General features: G+C 34.0%; 2 protein-coding genes across 4 annotated transcripts; both read left to right on the top strand.

Annotated features, from left to right (window-relative positions):
- The first annotated feature begins 9,592 nt into the window (after window positions 1-9,592).
- On the top strand, window positions 9,593-15,127 carry LOC125214350 (JmjC domain protein JMJ24). Of its 3 annotated transcripts, none has more exons than XM_089068925.1 (14): window positions 9,593-9,837; window positions 10,250-10,788; window positions 11,214-11,356; window positions 11,457-11,556; window positions 11,673-11,805; window positions 11,891-11,945; window positions 12,132-12,807; window positions 12,980-13,309; window positions 13,488-13,904; window positions 13,995-14,067; window positions 14,269-14,354; window positions 14,458-14,577; window positions 14,662-14,732; window positions 14,864-15,127. In XM_089068925.1, exons 2-14 carry the CDS (start codon window positions 10,261-10,263, stop codon window positions 14,961-14,963), a joined length of 2,832 nt encoding a protein of 943 aa, XP_088925051.1. In that variant the 5' UTR covers window positions 9,593-9,837; window positions 10,250-10,260; the 3' UTR covers window positions 14,964-15,127. The 3 variants fall into 3 exon arrangements, with proteins under 3 accessions (XP_088925051.1, XP_088925052.1, XP_047971297.1); XM_089068926.1 differs by having other exon boundaries at window positions 9,593-9,772; XM_048115340.2 differs by having other exon boundaries at window positions 9,594-9,763.
- Window positions 15,128-19,261: 4,134 nt separating this feature from the next.
- On the top strand, window positions 19,262-23,898 carry LOC125213757 (secretory carrier-associated membrane protein 5-like). The gene is made up of 14 exons (XM_089068211.1): window positions 19,262-19,394; window positions 19,486-19,588; window positions 20,050-20,106; window positions 20,669-20,782; window positions 20,890-20,952; window positions 21,624-21,657; window positions 21,804-21,926; window positions 22,491-22,553; window positions 22,637-22,730; window positions 22,922-22,967; window positions 23,052-23,119; window positions 23,329-23,377; window positions 23,481-23,546; window positions 23,621-23,898. The coding sequence occupies exons 2-14, from the start codon at window positions 19,529-19,531 to the stop codon at window positions 23,705-23,707; spliced, it is 924 nt and encodes a 307-aa protein (XP_088924337.1). The 5' UTR covers window positions 19,262-19,394; window positions 19,486-19,528; the 3' UTR covers window positions 23,708-23,898.
- The last annotated feature ends 79 nt before the right edge of the window (window positions 23,899-23,977 follow it).

Below are 23,977 nucleotides of genomic sequence, written 5' to 3' on the forward strand. Positions count from 1 at the left end.
GTTTTAACCCCACCCTACTTCTACATGGGTCCGCCCTTGCCTCCGAGCACCTAGACTGCTTGCAAATTTTCAACAATATTTTGAGCACATTGCGAACAACAATAAACAATAATACTCCCTCCCATTATAAGAAATTTCTTTTATAACAAAAGGCAACACTCTATTTCTTTTATATTTTCTCATCTCTCTTTTATATTTTCTCCCTATTTATTTTCACTCCAAAAAATTTGTGCCTAAAAGAAATGTGTTACATGGACGGAGGGAGTAAGTATTTTCCAAGCGTAACTATTCCGAGTACTACTATAGTGTTTAGAAACCGTTTCAGCGTGATTATTTTATTGATCAATAAATAATCAATTGCATAATCTACACTTTAACAGTCAATAGACATTACATTATATAGTTGTTTGTATAATACTCCTATAAAATGAAAGAAAACATCTGAATGACAAATCAAGCAAATTCAAAACCAATTTTCACCAATCATTGAGCATATCAATGTATATACTGATATTGCGACAAAGTTACATGTTTTATTCATTCATTCTACATAAAGTAGAAATTGAATTACATGATTAATTTGACATAAAATAGAAATTGAATTAAATCCATTACAATGATGAGACAGTAGTAAATACGAGGAAATGAATAAATCTTTCCCTCCAAAGATTTATCTTGATTGAATTGGAAAGTAAAATGTCCGCCGACTATGCCAAAGATACCCCTGATCCGCTATAGAAAAATGAAACACTCCAAGGACACAAGAGAACTTTCCAGCAACTCAATATTTGTCGGTGGGATCCTCTCCTCCTTCCTGTCGCCCGACCCGTAATCCGCCCTACCCGGATGACAACCCTTTTTCACAGGCGATCTGCGACCCGTTTTGGATGACCCGGAATCCGACCTCGGCCTCCCCCGACCCGGTTTGGCATCGGACTTCGCCTTCTCTCTCTTCAATTCAACATTTTCGTTTTCTCTGTAATGAAATGTTGGAATGGGGTGTAGGGGAATCTCGGAGAGGACTTGTTTGACTGTTTCTTCGTAAACGGGCGGAGGGGATTTGCTGCCGCCGTCGACGGAGGTTGTGTTTTTGGGCGGCGGCGCGGCGGAGTATTTGCCGAGGCAGCTGCCCATGGCGGGAGTGATTGTAAAGAAGAGGTTGTGATGGCTTTATTTACTTGAAGGAGCTCAGCTCAGCTTGGTGGGTTTGGCAGTTGGGAGAAGAGACAAATTCATAAAGTTAAAATAAAGACATTGCATCCTTTTTTTTGTAACGTTTAGCGTGAAACAATCCCTTAACCTTAATCACTCTACACCTCATATCATCAACTATCCTATCTAATATTCCTTCAATCCCATCTAACCAAAACACGTTACTCCAATTAATAATTTTAATTAAAATATCCTACTTTTCTTTATCTCTTCGTTAACCAATTAATCATAAAATTGTGTCAACTAAGAACTAATGTCATTTTTTACGGGATGCATGGAATAATGAGTCATATTTTCTACTAATAATACTTCAACTATTTTTCTTTTTATATTTCTCTTAATTTATTAATATATAAATTTCAAATTTTGTTCCAGGAAAATGCTCTTTGCACATTTTAATTAGACCCTAAATTAGGAATAACATCTCTGAAAGTCTTTAAATTAGAAAAAGTATCATTTAAGGTCATTAAAATTGAAATATTAAATTCATATTTGAAAAGAGTCCAGCATCATTTAGTTTAATGAATGATATTATTATTATTATTATTATTATTATTATTATTATTATTATTATTATTATTATTATGTTTTTGTAGTATTTCTTATTCTTTAAGCAAGTATAAGTGTAAAATCGTGTATCTATTTACATAATACTACTACTATTGAGACATCTAAATTGATGAAGGGTAGCTAAGTTTAATTTGGATTGATAGTTTTCGCATTTATAGTAATACTAGTATCTAGTTAGTATAGGTGTAATTCAAACTATTTTGCTTTCTCTTCAGTATATTAATGACAGAGTAAAGGCCAAAACTGGTCCTAAATATATGATATTTTAATATTTTGGTCATAAACTTTATCTTTTCGATTTTTTGGTCCTACACATTTCAAATCGAATCACAATTGGTCCTCCATTTGCAATTCCGTTAATTTTATAACGGATTTATAGTACTAAAATTATAAAATTGAGTTAAATCCGTTGACCGTTATAAAATTAACGGAATTGTAAATGGAGGACCAATTGTGATCCGATTTGAAATGTGCAGGACCAAAAATCCAAAAGAAAAAGTTTATGATCAAAATTGTAAAATGGTCATATGTTCAGGACCAATTTTAGTCTTTACTCTTAATAACAATACCAACTGCAATTATCAATTTTAGAGACCAACCAAAATCACAACAAATACAAAAATCATTAGGCATGTATTGGTCTCATGGCCCAAGGCAGTAAGTATCAAGATAATAGACCAATATTTCGTCGCTGTCTGCAAATTAAACCTGAAACTTCAACGCCCCAAAATCAAATTCAAAATTTAAACGAGAGTTTTATTTGTTTTCCCATGGAAGGAAGCTTTATCAAAAATCTCTCTACACTCTGCACAATAATTGAAAAGCCTACTGCATTTAATTGGGAAGTAAATTACATTGAACATTCCCGTGATCTTGTTTTCTGAATGGCAAGCCCCCCTTTTTAAAATTTTTAAATATTAAATAATTATTTATACACGAGTCGGATAATATAAAAATATGTATTCTTATTCGACCGTGAGAGCATTACACAGGGGTGAAAGAAAAGATAACAAGTATCCGATATCGAACACCTAATCCGATACCCACATTTATAAGTTCGGGTAGCACTAGGGGTGCTTAAACGGTTCTCCGGTTCTCGGTTAACCGGAACCGGAACCGGAATCGGAAAATTCAGTTCCGGTTCCGGTATCGGTTCCAACTTTTTAAATAACACCGGTTCCGGTTCGGAACCGGAACATACCGGTTCCTAACCGGGAACTGGATTATAATTCAATTTTATTTTTTTATAATTTAATATACTAAAAAATCTAATTTATTGAATTAATTTTGAATTAAAGTAAAATAGTTTGAAACATTGAGTGATTTTTAGATTTAAATGTTTAATCTGTGATACTTTGAATCTATAATTATTTCCCTAATCCATTTTTTATGAACTAACTACAATGAGTAGAACATCGTAAGTTTGTTTTTAGTTTTCAAAAGAACTTATACAAATACAATATCATTTCATATGATATATTTATTACAAATTTATGTAACAATTCATTTAACATACGATGTTAACATATTTGTGAATAATTTGTTAAGTGTTCTGGTATAAACCAAATAGTCACAACAATATCAATTAGTATTGGAAATTCCAATGAATACTATGTTTAGCCAAAAAAGGGAAAATGAAATTCAATTTTAAAACTCTTTTTTTAAAAAAAAAATTTGCTAAAGTTTAGAACTCCTATTTTTGTATTAGTAAAAAATTGCCAACATAAACTAGTCCGACCCGACCTACTACACTTGGCATCACTCTTATCCATATATGAATATTATTGTATTGTTGGTTTGTATTTTGTGTATTTATTTTAATTTTTAGGTATTATTTGTTATAATTCTAGATGTTGGATTATTATTTTTTTAGTATTGAACTATTTAAAATTATAAATAAATTCGGATTAAAGTTACACATCGGTTCCGGTTCTTGAATTAATGAAAATTTAAAACCGGTTAACCGGTCAACCGGTCCGGTTCCGAATAAGCAGGCCTAGGTAGCACATTGGTTAGAAAGATTTAGGGTGTTTCGGATACTGATGAATAATCCGATCGGATATACACAAACCAAAATGACTCGTTTATAATAGGACAGAGGGAGTATGATTTATCATCTATATATACCCCCGGTCACTTCCAACTTCCATTTCCCTCGGTTAATATAAGGATGATTTTTTTTTCATTTCCCCAATTTTACTGAAATATCTATAATGACATTTTTATTATTTCTCTCAAAACTCTCTTTTATATATGTATAGGTATAATATCAACTATGAAAAATTAAAATTGAGATGTTACAATTACTTTAATTTTGGTAAAACATATGCATTTTATTTTATTAGATTCATTGAATTTTTTATATTATTTCTGGAAATACATGAAAATGTTAAATAAAATACCAAAAATGAGTACTATAAAGACCGTCGGATATGGTGTGTTCGACGTGCAACAAGGAATTCGGCGACAGAGGCGATGCTCATGACTTCCGTGACCTCTGATTTAGATACATTTTCTGCTATTGTAAGACGGTGGCAGCAGTCCGTATTCTCACCAGCCAAGGCAAACCTACAAGAGGGAAGCTTTACTTTGTATGTGAGAGGAATTAAAGCAGTTTCTTCATGTGGTGCAAGTCAATTCACGAGGTCAAAGCATGTTCTTCGTCAACCTCAGTAGGTGGTTCTGATTTTAAGGGTTTAGCTTTGAATTTATCAGAAATTAAGAACAAAATTCAAAAATTAGTGAATGTATTGAGTTATGGTCTATGTTTTTTATGCATTTTTTGTTAGCACTAAAAATACCTGCAAGTATACAGGGTAGATCTAGTATAGCTAAAGGTCAGTACTGTACTGGGATATCAAACACGGGGAATATAATTGCAACTGGCTATCATGTACTAAGCGTCAAATACTATCTAGAGAAATAAGACAATTTTGAATAAAAACAATTCAAAGTATGTAAACAACTAAATGCAATTAAATCACAAAGATAAAGTATGATAGATAAGAGAATTCTAGGGATGTGCGTTCACAGTTATGGTTATACAAATTCCAACTACAATACCCTAACACAGTTTATACTTCGATAGAACGAGTCACACTAGTTATGCTCATGCGGTACAAGCATAGATTACTAACACTAGGGTTGTCAATCCTAGATTCGTAACTCCTAAAAGCTCCTAAGACCATTGAAAAGTCTTCACTCTCAATTAACAGTGCCGTTGTAAGGGAAGCTAATTGTAGTGTCTATTAAGTAGATCTAACGCCAACCTCCTCTCACGATTATGTAGCAAATTATATTAAATCTTCATCGAATGTGTCACTCAAACATGAAGTATTACGGAACAATTTGAGGAAGAAACGAAGTAAAAACAAAACAGATATTAAATAGAAAAAGGATTCGTATAACCCAATAAAAGTTACTAACACATCCAAAGAATCCTATGAATTTAGTTAAACATAAATGAATAAGCTAAAAACATAGATTGAACTGAACACAAATTGAACATAAGTGTTAAAGCAAATAAAACCCAAAGGTTGAATCCTTGTAGCTCTTTGATGATCTCTTGCTTCTTTCTCCAACCCCTTGCACAATGAAGAACTCTCATATTTATGCTATGGAATTAACAAAAAGAAGATCTAGATGAAGAACTAGGGTTGGAGGAGGAGCCATGAAGGCTCCCCTTTTGGGCGCTATGGAAGGGTGAATTCTATGAATGAGGTTATGGGGTATATATAGGCATAAGGAGGATTTAAATTTGGTAAAAAAGTCTCCTCCAAGCAATAAGAAAGATGGAATTTTCGTTCCCCATAGTAGAAGGAAAAGATTTGGCTTCACAAGGTGATATCTTCTTTCCTTCTTTAAAATTTCCGCCTAGACTGCATTTGACAGCTTTGCGCGACTTTGGTAGAATCGTCATACCACTCTCCAAAGAACTCCGATTGAGGTGATCTTGGTACCAACGTGAAGCTCTTTCGAAGAAGAAGATAAAGACATATAGAACACCCTGATCGGACTTTAGGATCGCCGGAAAGTTGAGTTTGAACACAACTATCGTGCGTCGCATTTTCCCAGCGGTCGCTGGCAAGGGTGTAGCGACCGCTGGAGAGAGTCAGAGCCCTCTGGAGTCTTTGCAGCGACCGTTGCGTTTGTTCTAGCGGCCCGCTGGGTGTCTCTTCAGTTCCAACTTCCGGAAATTCACCTTTTTATGCCCTTTTTCTGCTCTATTTTGCACAGTTCTTACAAAACACGTCAAAATATCAAAATTGATAAAATATGCAAATAATGGACATGTAATGCAACTTTGACACTCAAAACGGACCAAATAATGGCCTTAAAACCGTGCAAAATCCGAGCGTATCAGTTTTATTGTTGTACACTTGTTTGTATGTTCAAGTAACTTGATAGAGTGAAATGAAAACCCTAATTTTTTGTTCCAATTTGAATTTTGAATCTGAAAAAAAATTCTATAATATATGTTGGTACATTAGGCATTATTGTGGCAAGTTAATGTGATTGCTTCTTCGTCGACAATGAGACAATAATCTATATAAATAAACTGATATCAAATTGAGCCAATAAATGGACAATAAATTACAAGACAAAAATAGTTCTTCATATTCATTATCTACTTCGAATTGATCCTAAACATTTAACCACACCCAGTGCCGAATTACAGCAAAAAAACATGTTGTCATGCCCACCTTTCTTCCTCTTCTTTGTCATGGAGTTCACCGTCATCGGGCTTAGTCTCGTCTTCAATTTCTAGACTCGAAGATGGATGGACTTCCGCGTGGGAGCTAGGGTTCGGCAAACCCAGATACCCCGACACCGCCGACGGGCCTTCTTCGTTTTGCTTCGAAGAATCGAGCCCGTCCTAACTAAGGTTTGCCGACGAACCTTTTTTGGCTTCATTTCCATGCGGATGGGGTGGGTGGACTTCCACTTCTTCACATATGTGGCTTTCACGTTGACGAGACTGCCGATGGAACGAAAGTCTGGGTGCGGCGATTGCCAACTAATGGCAACCAACGCCGTAATCGGTCGAAATCGGGCTGATTCTTGGTCGGAATTAGGTTTCCTTAGGAGAGTGATGAGAGAGAAGAGAGACATCAACGTTTGGTTTTTCTCTCAAAAGAAAGTGCATAATCGATTTTAAGAAAAGAGATTTTAATATTTGTTGGAAGATTTTTTATTCACATTCAAATATTAAAAATTGAGTTTTAAGCAAAATAATTAGAACATAATTATGTGACTAATAATCTCATATTAAGGCTAATTGAGTCATATTTTCGCTAGTTCATAATTGACTGTCAGAAATTGACGGAACAGTAAAAAAAGGACCAAATCTATAGTGTTTTCGTACGTTTGGGAGTTGATTTCAAAAAGTGGATTTTTTGGATCAACGCCGTATTTTGGTCATATGTTTTGGACCAAAATAATAGTTTACTTTAGATTTTAATTAACTTTTTTGTTATTTATATTTATTTATTTTTCTTTTGGTTCTCTTATTTATTTTTTAAAATGAATTCAGGTATAATATCAACTTAAGAATTTTAAAAATGATTTATGAATTGATAATGGACTATATTAATAAATTTTTCATTTTTTAATGATTCTTGAATTGATATTATAACTGAAAATTTCAAAGTAAATTTAAAAAATATTGACCGATAAAAACAATTAATTAAATAGTATCTCTTAACTTAAAATGTATTTGTACAAAAAATTATTTAAGGAGCGAATGAATCAAAATGAATTGGTACACAGATCTATTAAACCAATAATAAAATAACCTATATATATACAACCTCTAATGTATTTTATATTTATTTGTTTTTTATTTGTGAGAGATGGGTAAATTTCATAGATTTTGAAAAAAGAGTAAATTTACATTTTATCTAGTACTGAATAATTAAATAATTTATTTATTTTAAACTATATTTTTTATATTAATTTGGAATATTATACCTAAAATCATGAATTTGGGCTAGGTTTTGGTATTTATTATAAACTTTAAAATTAGTCTAAAATATCACAAACTTTACATTCTGTTTGTTATTTTTCACACTGGATCATTCATCATATTCGACTAACGTACATGGCGTTTTTTATCCTACCAGGAACTACTAACTCAACATGATTTTTTTTTATCATATTTACCACGAACGTAAAGAGTGGTTTAATATAAATGTTTCACAATTTCCCACGAGGAATAAGTTTTTCGCTGAAAATATATTATTTGAATCGAGTTGGAAAATAAGATAAATGATGCAAAGTTAGTGGATATGTTATACTCCCGTCGCAACTAAGTTGGGTCACTTTTTTTGGATACGGAGATTAAGAAAATGTGTTGCATGAGTTAAATGATAGTAATAAAATAAAATAAGAGAGAGGAAAAAAAATAGGAGAGATAAGTGAGAGGAAAGTAGGTGATAAAGTAAAGTAAGAATAATTAGATTTGTTTTTTATCAAAAAAAGTAAATGACTCAACTTTATTGGGATGTCCTAAAAAAATATGACTCAACTTAGTTTGGGACGGATGGAAGTACCAATTTTAAAGTTAGTAAAAAATACTAGAATTTGACCAAAATTTATAGGAAAGTTAGTGGAAATACAAGAATTTAACCAAAGTTTATAGTTATAGGAACCAATATACCATTAATTTTAAGTGGAAATTATCATTTACTCTCTCCGTCCCAGATTAAGAGTCACTTTTTGCCATAAAAGTCCGTCCCAGTTTAATAGTCACTTTTAGAATTTTCTATATTTGGTCATACAATTTTATCTCATTCTTCATCAAAATTACATAAAAATGCCATTATCTACATTAAAATAAATCAAAACAAAAATAAAAAATCAAAAGGGACCCACCTTCAACCAACTCCACCATCTCACTTCATTTATTACACACTCTACCATCTCACTTCGTTTATTACACACTCCACCATTTCACTTCATTTATTACACACTTCAACTCTTTCTTAAAACCCGAGCCATAACAATAAGTGACTCCAAATGTGGGACGGAGGGAGTAAATCAGAAATTTTGGTTCATTTCATAAATCCAATAACTTATAAAAAAAGGTTTGTGTTAAAATGACAGCACCTCTTAAAGTGACACCGTGACACCACATATCCAGCAATATTATAAATGCTACACAACAATTATATAAACGCTACACAGCAATCTATAGATTGTTGTATAGCGTGTTGGATATTGTTGGCCGAGAAAAAATTGTTGTATACAGTGTTGTATATTGTTGGCCGAGATTTTTACACTTGAGAATTTTTTTTTATTGCCACATGGCAACTTATTATTCGTCCACGTCTACAAATGATTGGTTAAGAATGGTGGTATGATGTTATTTTAAGAGATGTTGTCATTTTAACGCACCCCTACTACTTAAATCATAATTTTTGTACATTTTTTAAGTATCCCATTCAATTCAAATTTTAATATAGTAAAATTTATTATTTGATTTATAATTTTTACTTAACTTCTGAATAAATTTAACATCATTCTGTGATGATTAATTTAGATGATTATTAGTTAAATAATGAAGATATAATAGTAAAAATAAAAATAAAAATAAAAATAAAAATAAAAATAAAAATAAAAACACATCTAATTTCATCAAAAGTTGAAGTGCATGGATAATTGAAAATTGTACGAAAATTGAGATTTAATTGTCCACTCCTACCACTTATAAATGAGACTGACGAGAAGTTAAAATTAAGTGATTTAAATAACAATTTTTCCTAATTTTAATTAACTAACCAACTGAACTAAAAATCTTATCCCGTTTTGCACCTCCTACGACGTCGTTCCATATGTCCTTCCCCGCCTCTGCAAAATTTCTCTTCTCCACTTTCAGCCTGCTTCGATTGCAATTACTGGAATTTCGGCGAGAGAGAGAAGTGTGAGAGAGGAAGAGAGAGAAGGTTGTCTATGCTCAGCCTGAAATTTTCTCACTCTTCAGGTACGCTATGTATGTCCCTCGCACATCACGCCTATGGGAAGAATTGCACGTTTATGAGATTTCAACGAGCTCATGTATGTAATTGCTGATTTTTTCTATTCCATTTCGCTTATAAATACGAATGATAACGGCGGTGGATCACGTATTATGATACTTATGCCATGTTCCCTCTGAAACTTCGCAGTTATTGTGAATTCGAGTGATTTTAGTTTAATTAGGGTTTATCTTTCTCGGGTTTTACCATCGCAACATTGTGCGTCTCTTGTTTCATGGTGGCAGTTTATCATGCACTTGATTTTTTTTATGGTGTTTTAGTTATTGAAGGAGAGGACGTTGTTGTAATTCTGATGCAATTATCTCATGAATTACAATTATAACTATCTTGGTTAGGGTATTTTGATTTATCAAAATCACACCTCATTTTTTTTGTCTATTTTGATGCTACTGATTTGAAATGTAAGAATTCGTTTGTTGGTGATTTTGTAGAATAATTGTCAATGGATCATTCACGTTCCATCTCTGGGGGAGGCGAGGACAATGTCGCAATTCCCGATGATTTGCGTTGTAAGAGGTCTGATGGGAAACAGTGGAGATGCACTGCCATGTCCATGCCTGACAAGACGGTATGCGAAAAGCATTACATCCAGGCGAAGAAGAGGGCAGCTAATTCCGCAATGCGTGCAAGTATAAAGAAAGCTAAGAGGAAATCTGTAGATGAAAATGATGTATACTTGGAAAGCAAGAGTGATGATATGGATCTACCACTCAGTTCTCAATTTGGGGATTACTCTGGGTTGTCTGGGAAGAAGAAGAAGGATAAATCAAAAGCCCAAGCCAGTTACTCACCTGAGATGCCTGCTGGTAGGAGTCTTTCGGGTCGAAGCTCTCTGAGGTCAACTGATGATCTCGATGGAGATGGGTCTGACTATGAGGACAGTAGAAGATCGTATAGAACGCCCCCTACATCTGCTGCAGTGGATTCAAACAGAAGCAGATCGCAGAAGATGTTTGAGAATAGTCCTATGGTGAGTAGGGAATAAGCTGACAGCATTAACTCCAATTTTCTCTCTGTTATCAGTCTTTCATGGTTTTGAGGCTAAGTCTTTACTTTTGTGAAGTGCTAACTTAAAGTCTCTAGTCAAAATAGAAGATGACAAATTTTGGAGAAGCTCAAACACATTACCTCAAATATTACTAGTCCTCCCAATTATGAAAATAGACAAGGAAATGATGCTTACCTGCATATTATTTGTCATCTTCTTTTGGGTAGGGTGTGGTGAGGTGGGGTTGGAGGTCTTATGTTGTGACTTAGATAAAGAGATGATTCTGGTTTGGCGGTTGCCAGTTTCTGATGATGGAGATTGAAACCTAGTTATTTGGCTGGGAAATACATGTTACCTGCTGACTTGAAGCTATTGCTTTCTTTTAACATGTTGTGTGATTTTTGTAGGAGACTTCTGATGTAATTTCAGAATCATCTGATGATACTGAGGGACAGCCTTGTCATCAATGTCGGAGCAATAACAAGGATAAAGTGGTTTGGTGCCTTAAATGTGATCAAAGAGGGTATTGTGAGAACTGTATTTCAACATGGTGAGAGAAAATATCATCTGATAGGTTTATCTTTTTAATTTTGTTTTTATTCTTAAAAAAATAGATCCTGAGATGGTAATGTGATACATCGTCTCCTCAGGTATGCGGGCATCTCCATACAGGAAATTCAGAGGATTTGTCCTGCATGTCGTGGTACATGTAGTTGCAAGGTGTGCATGCGAGGGGATAATCTTATTAAAGTATACATCTTTTCCCTTTTTGTTTGACTGTCAGTAGATTTACTTTCCAGCTAGTTGTAATTTTTTCTGTTAAAGCATACTCTTATGTGAATAGATTTTATATTTTCCTCTTACAGGCAAGGATTCGAGAGATATCCCCACAAGACAAATTGCAGTACCTTTACTGTCTTTTATCAGCGGTGCTCCCAATTGTGAAACGGATCCATGCAATGCAGTGCTCTGAGGTTGAGCTGGAGAAAAGGCTTCGAGGTATGCTATTATGCTTGTCCAGTTGTTGGAATTAGAGTTTTCATGAATTTTTGCTTACATTATTGACTTCTTTGTTGTCTTTCAGGAAATGAAATAGATCTTGTCAGAACTAAATTAAATGCTGATGAGCAGATGTGCTGGTGAGATACGTTTTTGTTGATTTCCATAAGTTCAGTTATTTTCCTTATCAATGTCCATCTTGATTCTTGACATCCTTATGACAATGGGAGTGGCTGCAGCCATAAGTCATTCTCACTATTGTGTCTTTTTTTTGTAACACAATTGAAAAAATTATGATGACTTGTGCTCTTTTCCTCTCATTGCAGTGATTTCTGCAGGGTACCTATTATTGATTATCACCTGCACTGCACAACATGCTCGTACGATTTGTGCCTTAGCTGCTGCAAAGATATCAGGAGAGCATCCAAGCCTTCTGTCAATGAAGAGTTAGATGATATTTCTCTTGCAACGAATAATAGTGACAAAGAGCCTAAGTCAGCAAGATTAACACGGCTAAATTTCATCGAAAAATTTTCCAGTTGGAAAGCTGATCATGATGGAAGTATCCAATGTCCCCCAAAGGAAAATGGAGGCTGTGGGTCCTGCATTTTAACTCTAAAGCGTATCTTCAAGATGAACTGGGTTGCCAAATTGGTGAAAAATGTTGAAGAAATGGTCAATGGCTGTAACATAAATAATTGTGGTGATTCAGAGGAAACTGGAGGTAGTCTCAATCTTCTCCAGGCCGCAAACAGAGAAAATGATAGCGATAACTTCTTGTATAATCCATCTTCAGAAGATCTGAAAAGTGAAGGGATTAAAAATTTCAGAATGCAGTGGAGCAAACGGAAGCCTGTTATTGTTAAGGAGGTTTTTGATGACTCTGCAATGACAATGTGGGATCCTATGACTATATGGAAAGGAATTAAAGAGACCGCAGAAGAGAAATCGAAGGATGCTAAAAGAGTTTTGAAGGCTGTTGACTGCACTGATGGGACTGAGGTGTGCCGTTTAATGTTGTAAGCTGGCATTGGTTTAGTTTTTCTTACCTTTTAGTGGGTTTAGGGTTTAGTGCATGATGTGCATCTATGCAGAATCATGTTTAGTTCCATACTTATGATGTTTCCTCCAATATGTACCTCTGCGTATTTCGGTTGACATAATGCAATTTCAGGTAAATGTAGAACTTGAAGAGTTCATAAAAGGTTACTTCGATGGTAGAGTTGATGAAAATGGGAGACGTCAGTTGTTAAAGTTGAAGGATTGGCCTTCACCTATTGCTTCAGAAGAGTTTCTGTTATATCAAAGGCCTGAGTTCATCAGTAAACTTCCCCTGCTTGAGTTCATCCATTCCAAGTGGGGTCTTCTAAATGTTGCGGCAAAATTGCCTCATTATTCCTTGCAAAATGATGTTGGTCCTAAGATATTTATTTCTTATGGCAATGTAGAAGAAATTGGCAAGGGTGATTCTAGGAATAATCTTCATCTCAACATGCGCGATATGGTATGGACCAATGCCTATTTTGAGCAGTATTATAGGTTTTTGCATTAGTGTGTGAGTATGCTGTGCGCTTTATTGGGGAATTTTGTTGTATAATTGCGATTGAGGTCATTCACAAACATTCATTCTGATAATCGTGTCAATCTGGATATATTAGAATGACACTATCTCTTTTAATCAGGTATTCCTTTTGGTGCATTCATTTGATCCGAAGTTAAAAGGTCTGCAGAGTACACAAATCGATGTTCAAAATACTGTGATTCAATCTGATACAAAGGAATTGCACAGTGATTCTGAAATTCACCTGAACAGCGGTGGATTGCCCAAATCGTCACCTGATGGAATGGATTTCTCTGTGGCCGATGCACAGTCAGATAACTCTGAGAAAAAGGATGATAAAGGAAATGAAGAAAGCAGCATAGTTGAAGAGAAAGGTGACAATGATTCTAAGATTAGATCCAGCGATAATGTTCTGGTAAATGTCCAAGCAGGAGCTCACTGGGATATATTCCGCCACGAGGATATAACCAAACTAATGGAGTATGTAAGCTTGCACAGGGAAGATTTTGGGAATGCTGATGTTATTAATGATAATTCTGTAAGTTACTCTATTTTTTTAGATATAATTAGATCCCTAGTGTTACATTTTTTTCTCTTTGTCGCTGAAACTGCACTTCAATATCATCAGGCATCTCGGCCTCTATATGATGGGGTAGTATTCTTGAATAGGCATCATAAAAGCAGGTTGAAAGATGAATTCGGTAAGTGCAAATTATAGTTGTTCTTTATGATGTTCTTCAAATAGACTTTGTAGAGCAGATAGCAAACTTGTTTCAGTTTTTTGCAAGTATAATTAGCCCCGTATTATGATTCTTTGATAGTACATCAGTTGAACTACTGAAATTATGATATACTCCTATTAAAATTATTCAATGATCGTATCTTTTTATTCTTGCCCCCAGGAGTTGAACCTTGGTCGTTTGAACAGCATTTAGGAGAAGCAGTATTCATCCCTGCCGGAATCCCCTTCCAAGTACGGCATCTTCAGGTGAGTTACAGATAAACACCCCTTAATGATTCGCTTGTTTACATGGTGAAAAAACATTTGTAATTCTTACCGTCTCTGTTTCTTTTGCCTCTTGAATTTCCAGTCCTCGGTTCAGTTGGGGCTTGATTTTCTCTCTCCTGAAAGTCTGGCTGAATCTATGAGACTGTCTGAGGAAATCCGTGGACTTCCACACGATCATGATTTGAAGCTTCAAAAACTGGAGGTCAGCCATTATTCTAGTTTATTCTGCTCTCAGTCCCCGGTTTGCTCATTGTTATCCAATGAAGTAATCTGCTGGTTGATTCAGGTTGGAAAAATATCATTATATGCAGCAAGCTCAGCCATTAAAGAAGTTCAGAAGCTGGTTCTTGACCCAAAGTATGCGACTTATTTTATCATCTTCGCACATAATCTACATTGGCCCATGATGACGTGTAATTTACTAGTAACATAGATTATCCTAGCTCTCTGCGTGCTAGTGTTGCTTAATTATCTCGATAATAATGCAGATTTGGTCCAGAACTTGAATATGAAGATCCGAATCTGACTACGTTGGTGTCGAAGAACTTGGAGAACATGGTGAAGCGCAGACAGATTTCCTGTAGCTAAAGAAGAAACTCATGCTTGTCGCTTCAAGAAATGCCTCGCTCGTGTATAATATGAAACATGATCCGACTCTATTTGTGTTGTACCGTAGATCATTTTTAAGTCTTTCAAATATTGGCCAAGAATTTGTTCAACCAAGTCTTATATAATACCGCCGTTTCACTTTATGTTTGGCTCCTGATTTTGTAAATTTCCCACATGTCAGTTTTCATTATTGTTTGTGTATATAAGTTTGTGTTTTGTATAGGCAAAACACATCTATAAGCCTTTATATTAATACTCTCTCCGTTCTACTAAATACTAAACATTTGCTTTCTGACATTAGATTTTACGTAGTGTTATTTTGGGAGTTTTAATGGGATAATCTATTTTTCTGTGAGAAAATAGAGTTGATATTGGAAATGTTTCCGTTCTAGTGAATGTCATTTTAATGGGAGAGAATATATTTTGTTTTATTAAATCATTCTACAAATTTTTTATTCATTAGATTTTTGTACTTTCGCATTTTGTTTATTAGATTTTTTTAATTTTATATTTTTATTTAAGAAGTTCTTTGGTTGGATCACTATTTAACAACATCAGAATTCAATTAACTTTTTTTTGTTAATTAAATTTATTTATTTTTCGTTTTTCCTCTTATTCATTTTGAAATTATTTAGCTACAATACAGAATTAAAAACCATTGAAAAATGGAGTAAATTATAAGATGATGGAGTACTAGACAATATTAATAAATTCTTTTCATTTTTTCAATGATTATCAAGTTAATATAGTAGAATAATTAATTTCAAAATATATAAGAAAAATATAAAAATTTAATCAATACAAGCAAAGTTAATTAAATTCTGAAGTATGTTAAATAAAGATCCAAACAAAAAACCTGTTAAATGAAAATGTATTAGTACAAGTAACTAATAAAACAAAAAAATTGTAAATAAACCCAATAAATCAAATGAAAAATGCATTTTGAAAAAAATGAAAAAATGCATTTTGAATTTATCTCATATATATATATATAGGGGTGCGACCATATCATAACTCATATTTATGTGATAACCTAATAACCCTATCATTTTATGGGTCAAAAGTATCATTTTTACTAAAAATTATATTTATACACGATAAAATGATATTTTTTCAGCATTCATAAAATGTTACTTTTATTCCATAAAATGATATTTTGTTCCATAAAATGATATTTTTCGTCCATAAAATGAGGGTTATTAGGTTATCACCATAAATATGGGTTATGATATGATCACATCTCTCTCTCTATATATATATATATAGGCGCGCGATCGTCCATAAGTGAGATCCTGTCAAAAATCAAAGTGAATCTCAGCCCTTGGATCCTTAGATTGGATGGTTGTGATCATAATATCTAAGCTACATTATTACAGTATAAGCGTTACATTATTAGCTGAGCTACATTATTAGATTACACAATCTACATTTTAGACTAAAGCGCGTTACATTATTAGCCGAGCTACATTGTTAGACTACACAATCTACATTATTAGATGACACGTGACATTAATCTAACGGTTACATCATAAGATCCAATGACTGAGATTTGCTTTGATTTTTGACAGAATTTCACTTATGGACCTGATCACATCCTTCTCTCTCTCTCTCTCTCTCTCTATATATATATATATATATATATATATATATATATATATAGGGATGTATTCAGGTCAGAACGCTAAGTATAAGTAAAACTCAAAACACTTGCAGTCCATTGGATCATATGATCTAATGGTTAGATTAATGTCACGTGTCATCTAATAATGTAGAATTTTAGACTAATAATGTAGCTCGGATAATAATGTAGCATTTTAGTTTAATAATGTAGCATTTTAGTTTAGAAATGTACAGTTTTAGTCTTACAATGTACATTTCTAGTCTAATAATGTACCTCGCCTAATAACGTAGATTTTTAGTATCATAATGTAACAAATCACAGCCATCCAATCTAATGATCCAAGGGCTGTGATTTGTGCTGTGTTTTACGCTAAGATGCTGTAAGGACCCTAACACACCCCTATATATATATATATATATATATATATATAGGGACGTGATCAAATGCAAACTCTAAATATTGTACAAACTCCAAACTTTGATCTGGACCGTTAGAAAATATCAACAGATCATGAAATAATAGCAACAAAAAATGTCAACACAATGTCAACGGTTGATGTTGTGTTGAAATTGTGTTGACATTATGTTGATATCAAAATCTTGAAATTTTATACTGTGTTGACATTATATTGATATTGTGTTGAAAGAGTTTGGAGTTTGTACAATATATGGGTTTGCATTTTATCACTATCATATATATATATATATATATATATATATATATATATGTTTGTGTTAAAATGACAGCTCCTCTTAAAGTGACACCGTGACACCACTTATACAGCAATATTATAAACGCTACACAGCAATATTACAAACACTACACAACAATCTATAGATTGTTGTATAGTGTGTCGAATATTGCTGGACAAGACAAATTGTTGTATAAAGAGCAACAAATTGCTGGCCGAGTTTTTCAGATTTTTTTTTCTTTTTTTGCCACGTGGCAGCTTATTATTCGTCCACGTGTACAAATGATTGGCTAGGAATGATGGTATGTTGTTATTTTAAGGGATGGTGGCACCCTAACATGCCCCTATATATATATATATTTTAATTTATAAATTACTACTATATTAATATAGATCTAACATATATGTACATTAAATATAAAATTGAAGGTTGTTTTTAAGTTATATACATTATAAAATTAATTAATGAAATGTTGAATTAAATGTTAAACATGAAGAAATAGTAGACAATAGTTGTATCTAGGTCCAACCTATGGAGTAAGTCCATCTACGTTCAGAGTAATACTAGTAATATTATAGTTATGCCCACAATAGAAAATAAAATGATAGAATTTCATCCAAATAAATTCCACGAGAGATTTTACACACTTGATTTTCCAAAGATTATCGCTTAGAATTCATTCACTCTAAATTTTCAATATCTTCTTTTAAATGTATATAATGTAACATAAAAGATTTTATTTTATTTTATCAATATTCACTGTTCATCATAAATATAACCATAATATAGTACTCCTGTATCTCTTTGTTGGGTAAGAATCACAAATAATAAACATATGAATTGTTAGCTTAGTAGTACGATATTTTGAAAATGCTGTCAAATCTGAATTTTACTACGGGCCGTTTGATACATAGAATTAAAATTAGAATTCGATGAAATATAACTATAATTCAATTCCACGAATAAAAATTTGAATTCTATGGAGTTAGATTTTATGAATTTAATTCTAAATCCTATGTTTAGTAAAATGAATATACTGCTAATTGATAGTATGAACTTAATTTGAAGAGTTTATGCACACACATGTCATGTATGTTTATACGTGTGTGTGTGCAGTATATGTATTTTATGTATGTTCAATGTGTGTATTTTGTGTATTGTATGTGCAATGTGTGAATTATATGTAGAGGTGCCCACGGTTCAGGAACCGGCGGTTACGGTTTTGGAAATTGTTGAACCGGAACCGAACCGCGGGGGTGTTTCGCGGTTACGGTTCCGGTTCCAAAACCGCCGGTTTCGGTTCCAAACCGACGGTTTTTCACGGTTCCGAACTGCCGATTTTTTGTGGTTCCGGTTTGGAACTGTTCGGAATCGGCGATTCCGGCACGGTTTCGGTTAAAAAAATTTTGTACCTGAACTGAACTACGGTTCAAAAATCGACGGTTTCGGTTCGGGAAAATTCTCACAGTTTCGGTTCAGAACCGTAACCGGCGGTTACATATCGAAAATTCCCAGCAGCCTAAAAGGGCATTTTTGGGTGGAAAAATGTCGAAAGGATCGATTTTGAAATAAACTATTAGTTCATGGACTACTATAGATATTTTTAAAGTTCAGAGACTATTGTCGAAATAAATTCATAGTTCAGGGACTATTTTGTAATTCATTCAAAATTAAAACACGTGCAAAAAATAAATGTTTCCTTTCCAATAGGAAATATTACGATTACTTCTTAAATACTATTTCCTCTGTTCCATAGTTTTGTCATTTTGGTATATTCAATAGTAGTGGAGTTATTTTCTTTTTAGTAAAAGTTAACATATTTCTTTTCACTTACTTTATTCTTTTTTCGTTTTTCTATTTTTTTCCCTTTTCTACTTTATCTTTCATTTACTTTAACTTACTTAATACAATTTTTCTTAATTCGTGACGAAAAGAAATGTTTACTTGGAGAGAGTACAAGCTAAATCAAATAGAGTGGTGGAATGAATTTGAGGGAGTAAAATATATAAACCGTGAGCATACACGCTGTCGCTGACCACAGACCAATCTTCTTTCTCTATTGATTCTTTTCAACCGTTTTGAGTCCCGTACACATTGGTATTCTTCTGTCATAAGCTTTGAGCAATTTTTCATTTTTTCTATTGTTATTGGAATCGCACTATTTGGATCTACAAAATCTGCTATTCAGTGTTTGTGAGCGGATTCAGTTGAAGGAAACAGTCGATAAGGACATGGCAGGCCATTACGATCGGAATCCATTTGACGAGGAAGAAGAAGTGAATCCATTTTCTGTAAGTGTTTCGCCTTCAATTTCCATGAATCGTTGAATGTTTGGTGTCGGTCACGTTTTGTTCTTGCTTTTAATTGTTTGGGGATGTAATTCCGTGTGCTCTTCAGTTGAACAATTTGAATTTGAAGTTGAAGGTAAGGGTTTCGATGATGATTTGACTTAGGTTGACTGATCTTTTAGTGATTTGTTTTAGGGCTTTTGTATGTGTATTACTATCAAATGATTTCACAGTAATTGACTGGATCTAATAAAAATGCAATTAAGAGATTCAGCTGATGCAGTTAACTTGTAGAATATCTGAATTCAAACAATTTAGAATGATGAACAGAGAGCTCTCACATTATTATGTATCAGAAAGTGTTCCAGTGATTTGTTTTTATTATTATTTTAAGTTCTTTGGCATGTTTGTAAGTTTTGTTTACTTTAAAGAATTGACATGCTTGTGTATCTTCTTATATCCAGAATGGAGGGAGAGGAAAGGCATCGGGACAACAATTTAGTGGAGGCTCATTCTATACTGTGAGTTTCTATTAATTCTCTTCCTTTTGGAATTTGGAGAGAGCTCTCAGAGTTCTCCTGCATTTATAATCACACCTCTAGAAGGAAGAGTTCTTGTATACTGGTAGTATGATCTGTTCTATAAAATTTATGTGAACTAAATTCTAGTGCATCACCATGTTTTCTGGCAGGGGCTGGAGATGTGTAAAAATGGTTGTGTTGCATGTGCATTCAGTGAGGATGCAATTTCTGTTTCTAGTTTCTACTCATGAATGATCAAAGCCATTTTTTTATATATTTGGAGTTATGATGAATGAAATACAGCCTATTTATTTGGGGAAAATCTTAAATGCCTGTTTTCTGTATTTAGACATCTACCAGTTATTATTTTGCGATCTAATCAGCTCCCCATCCAGTTAGGTTTCCTATGTGGTGGTTCACTTACTCTGTAGGAGACATACTGTCTGGTGGCAGTGTAATCGGTCTGACATATAGTATCATATTTATACTCACCATCAGAATTTTGGACAAAAATATGTTTGGATTGAATTGTTTCTTAATCATATTAATATGATTTTTTCAGACTTCTGGAAGTGTTCCTCCTGCTGTAAACTCAAGGCTCTCACCCCTCCCTCCAGAGCCTGCTGATTTCTACAATCCTACTGCACCAGTCGATATTCCTCTCGATAGTGCTTCTGTATGTGCCTTTAAGTAAATAGTTTAACATGAAAGCATGCAATGGTTATTTGTTTCCACATTGGAATGTCTTCCATGACTTCTAATGAAAGAATATTTTAAATTTAGGACCTAAAAAAGAAAGAGAGAGAGCTACAGGCCAAGGAATCTGAACTCAAGAGAAGGGAACAGGTAAATATTGATGGTTACCCATGCTCTACTGAGTTGTAATACTATTTTCTTGGTGAGCTAACATTCTTGATGTTGTTTTGGCATGAATGAATGTAGACTAACTCTTCCTGGCCATTAATTCCTTGGAGAAGCAGTTTCTAAATATTTAAGGATTTTTTTGCTGAAGTTTATTTGTGTTTTCTGAACTTTTAATAGTACTATTTTATCAGTCAGGAGTCAGCAAGCATCTCAAACTGCGAGCTATGATTAGTTGTCTTTCTGGGATAAAAGATTCTTCATACATAGTGTATAGTCTAATTTATTCACTTCCACCTTTTCTTCTGAAACCAAAAAAAATTCCGTATCAGTCCATATGCTCCCAAGTTCCCTGCATTTTCTGCAAATCTAATCATATAGCTCTTTGAATGCATTATTTATCTGTGTACAAAAGTTAATGTTTAAGGGTAAGGATCACATTGCCTGTTATGGTTATTCATACAATGTCTTACATGATGCTCGCTGGACACAAAAATGTTTAAGTCCAAGAACTTATCCTCTATTGGACGACAGATGTGCATAGCTATTAGTTCTGAAAAATGTGTCCTAGGATGAAACTGCTGCACAAAGATTGATTTTTGCATTTAATGTTTAAATACTGAATGTTATTTTCAATTTCTGTTGACGCTCTGCAGGAAGTTAGGCGGAAAGAAGAGGCTGCTGCACGAGGTGCTTTATATTCTCAATTTGAATGTTCTTATAACCATATCTCAGCACCATTAATTAAGAGGAGTCTGCTTTTCTTGACCATCTTGTAATTGGAGCAAATCCAAGAGGAGTTCCAGTGTTGCACTAAAGTCTTTTTTTCTTTGCAGCTGGTATTGTTCTCGAGGAGAAAAACTGGCCTCCATTCTTCCCTATCATTCATCATGACATCGCGAATGAAATACCGATTCATTTGCAGAAGATTCAGTATGTTGCATTTACAACCTTTTTGGGTATGTAAACCTTTGTACATATGATGCTCTGTTGGCTACTTGAATTTGTAGCTTTTTCTCGTTTTCTACATCCTTCATTCACAGACTTGGAAAATTAGCATCTTAAGTCAGACAGCTGACTTTTTTCATACAGCTTGAAGTAACCTCCAGAAGATTGTGTTATGGAAATTTAGCATATTGAATCATTGATTGTGCATAGTTAGGCATATAACATTAACTTTTTTTGTTTTGTTTTTTCCCGTTGCATAAAGCTAATGATTATTTGTGGCTGCTAATAACTTATGGTTGTTGGAAGAGTACCTTTGGAATTGTGCAAGTATCTTATAATTTCAAATAAATTAGAGTTTCCAAATTGTTTCCATGCAATACATGACCCCTGTCTCAAAAGGTTATGTTTCCATGAAGTAATTGGTTTAATTTCTTTTACATGTTGCTGGTTTGTTCACTCGGTCTTGGATTTTGGCCCTTGGCATGAGGCTTCTGGTATCACTTCAAAGAAGATCTTCACTGAATATTCTTGTTGCTAATCAGCTAATCATGCTTTTTCTTCCTGGTGAACAACAGGCCTCTGTTTTGCCCTTCTCTGGAACGTTATAGCTGTAACTACTGCATGGATTAAACTGGGAGGTACGTTTTATATGAGCTCATAGTCTTTCCTTTCGGTATGTGTATTTTAAGTGGTTTCCTGACCAGACCTGTATGTTTACTAGATGCAAAGATCTGGTTTCTTGCTATTATCTACTTTATTTCTGGGGTTCCAGGAGCATATGTGTTATGGTATCGACCGCTTTACCGCGCTTTTAGGTTGGTAATATCTGTACCCCTTTTAGTTTTCTTCTTCTTCACAAAATGGGGAAGAGGATATTGGATAATGAATTATCGGAATTCCATCTGATGATGAAAATCGTCTTTTGAGGCTTTGAGGATAGAATGCATTACATCTCATCTCATCTCATCTACATATAGTTTGACTGTATCTATACTATATGTAACAGGACTGAAAGTGCTATGAAGTTTGGGTGGTTTTTCATGCTTTACATGGTAAGTTGATTTTATTATATTCAGAAATGGATTTCCATCTTCTAGTGAACGCACAATCATGTTTGATTAAATTGATTTTTACAGCTGCACATTGGCTTCTGCATATTTGCTTCAGTTGCACCTCCTGTCGTTTTCAGAGGAAAATCTCTAACGTAGGTCGCCTCACTTAATGTGCATAAAATCTGTTAATTTTTCGATTTCATGGAGCCCCATGTGTTTTACGTTTGTCTTTCTTATATATTGTCTTATCTAACCCCGTCTGTTGACAAATTTTTAGAGAATCGGTCGAAATTGAAACTCCAATCTTTTTCTTCATTTGGTAAGTTGTTATCTCACGTTGTCCTCAACGTTGTTTCTGCAGAGGTATCCTCCCAGCGATTGATGTAATAGGCGACCACGTGCTAGTTGGGGTAAGTTGGCGTTATATTATTGTCAATACATACGCTGTTCAGATCTTGAGTTATCAGCTAGAAAATGCACCGCTACTTATTCATCATCGTTTTTGTTACACAGATTTTCTACTTCATTGGATTCGGGCTATTCTGCCTCGAGTCAGTTCTCAGCATTTGGGTCATACAGGTATGAGCACAACATCACTTACAGAAAATGGAACGGTCTCACCTCCTATCTAATAATGCTCTCTCATTTCACAGCAAGTCTACATGTATTTTCGAGGCAGCGGGAAAGCTGCAGAGCTGAAGCGCGAGGCAGCGAGAGGAGCGTTGAGAGCAGCAGTCTAATACCTCAAGTGCCATTTCATAGATGAACATATGTAAATCATATTTTGAAATTTATGGTATTAAAATAATGTTTTTGAGAAGATTTTCTGAGGGAAGGACTAGGAAGGATTAAAATTTTTAAAAAATATTGGATGTAGAAGCTGGATCCACCTGCTCTGAGTTTGATGATTCATAGATTGTTTGTTTGTAAATTCATTCTTTGGCATTTCTGTTCCATTTATGAATACAATTAGGTACACTTTCCTTAGCTGAATTTTCTATACCTAACCA

This window comes from Salvia hispanica, chromosome 3 (assembly GCF_029641045.1).
Source record: "Salvia hispanica isolate PSC_SH4W2 chromosome 3, Shi_PSC_v1, whole genome shotgun sequence".
NCBI classification, from domain to species: Eukaryota; Viridiplantae; Streptophyta; class Magnoliopsida; order Lamiales; family Lamiaceae; genus Salvia; species Salvia hispanica.

Excerpts from the sequence above, each read along its gene's own strand:
- LOC125214350 (XM_089068925.1), top strand. The coding sequence starts at position 10,261 with ATGGATCATTCACGTTCCATCTCTGGGGGAGGCGAGGACAATGTCGCA. Across the intron at positions 11,357-11,456 it reads GAGAACTGTATTTCAACATG|GTATGCGGGCATCTCCATAC; the intron begins GTGAGAGAAAAT and ends TCGTCTCCTCAG. Across the intron at positions 14,733-14,863 it reads AAGCTGGTTCTTGACCCAAA|ATTTGGTCCAGAACTTGAAT; the intron begins GTATGCGACTTA and ends ATAATAATGCAG.
- LOC125213757 (XM_089068211.1), top strand. The coding sequence starts at position 19,529 with ATGGCAGGCCATTACGATCGGAATCCATTTGACGAGGAAGAAGAAGTG. Across the intron at positions 20,783-20,889 it reads TTCCTCTCGATAGTGCTTCT|GACCTAAAAAAGAAAGAGAG; the intron begins GTATGTGCCTTT and ends TTTTAAATTTAG. Across the intron at positions 22,968-23,051 it reads GGTTTTTCATGCTTTACATG|CTGCACATTGGCTTCTGCAT; the intron begins GTAAGTTGATTT and ends TGATTTTTACAG.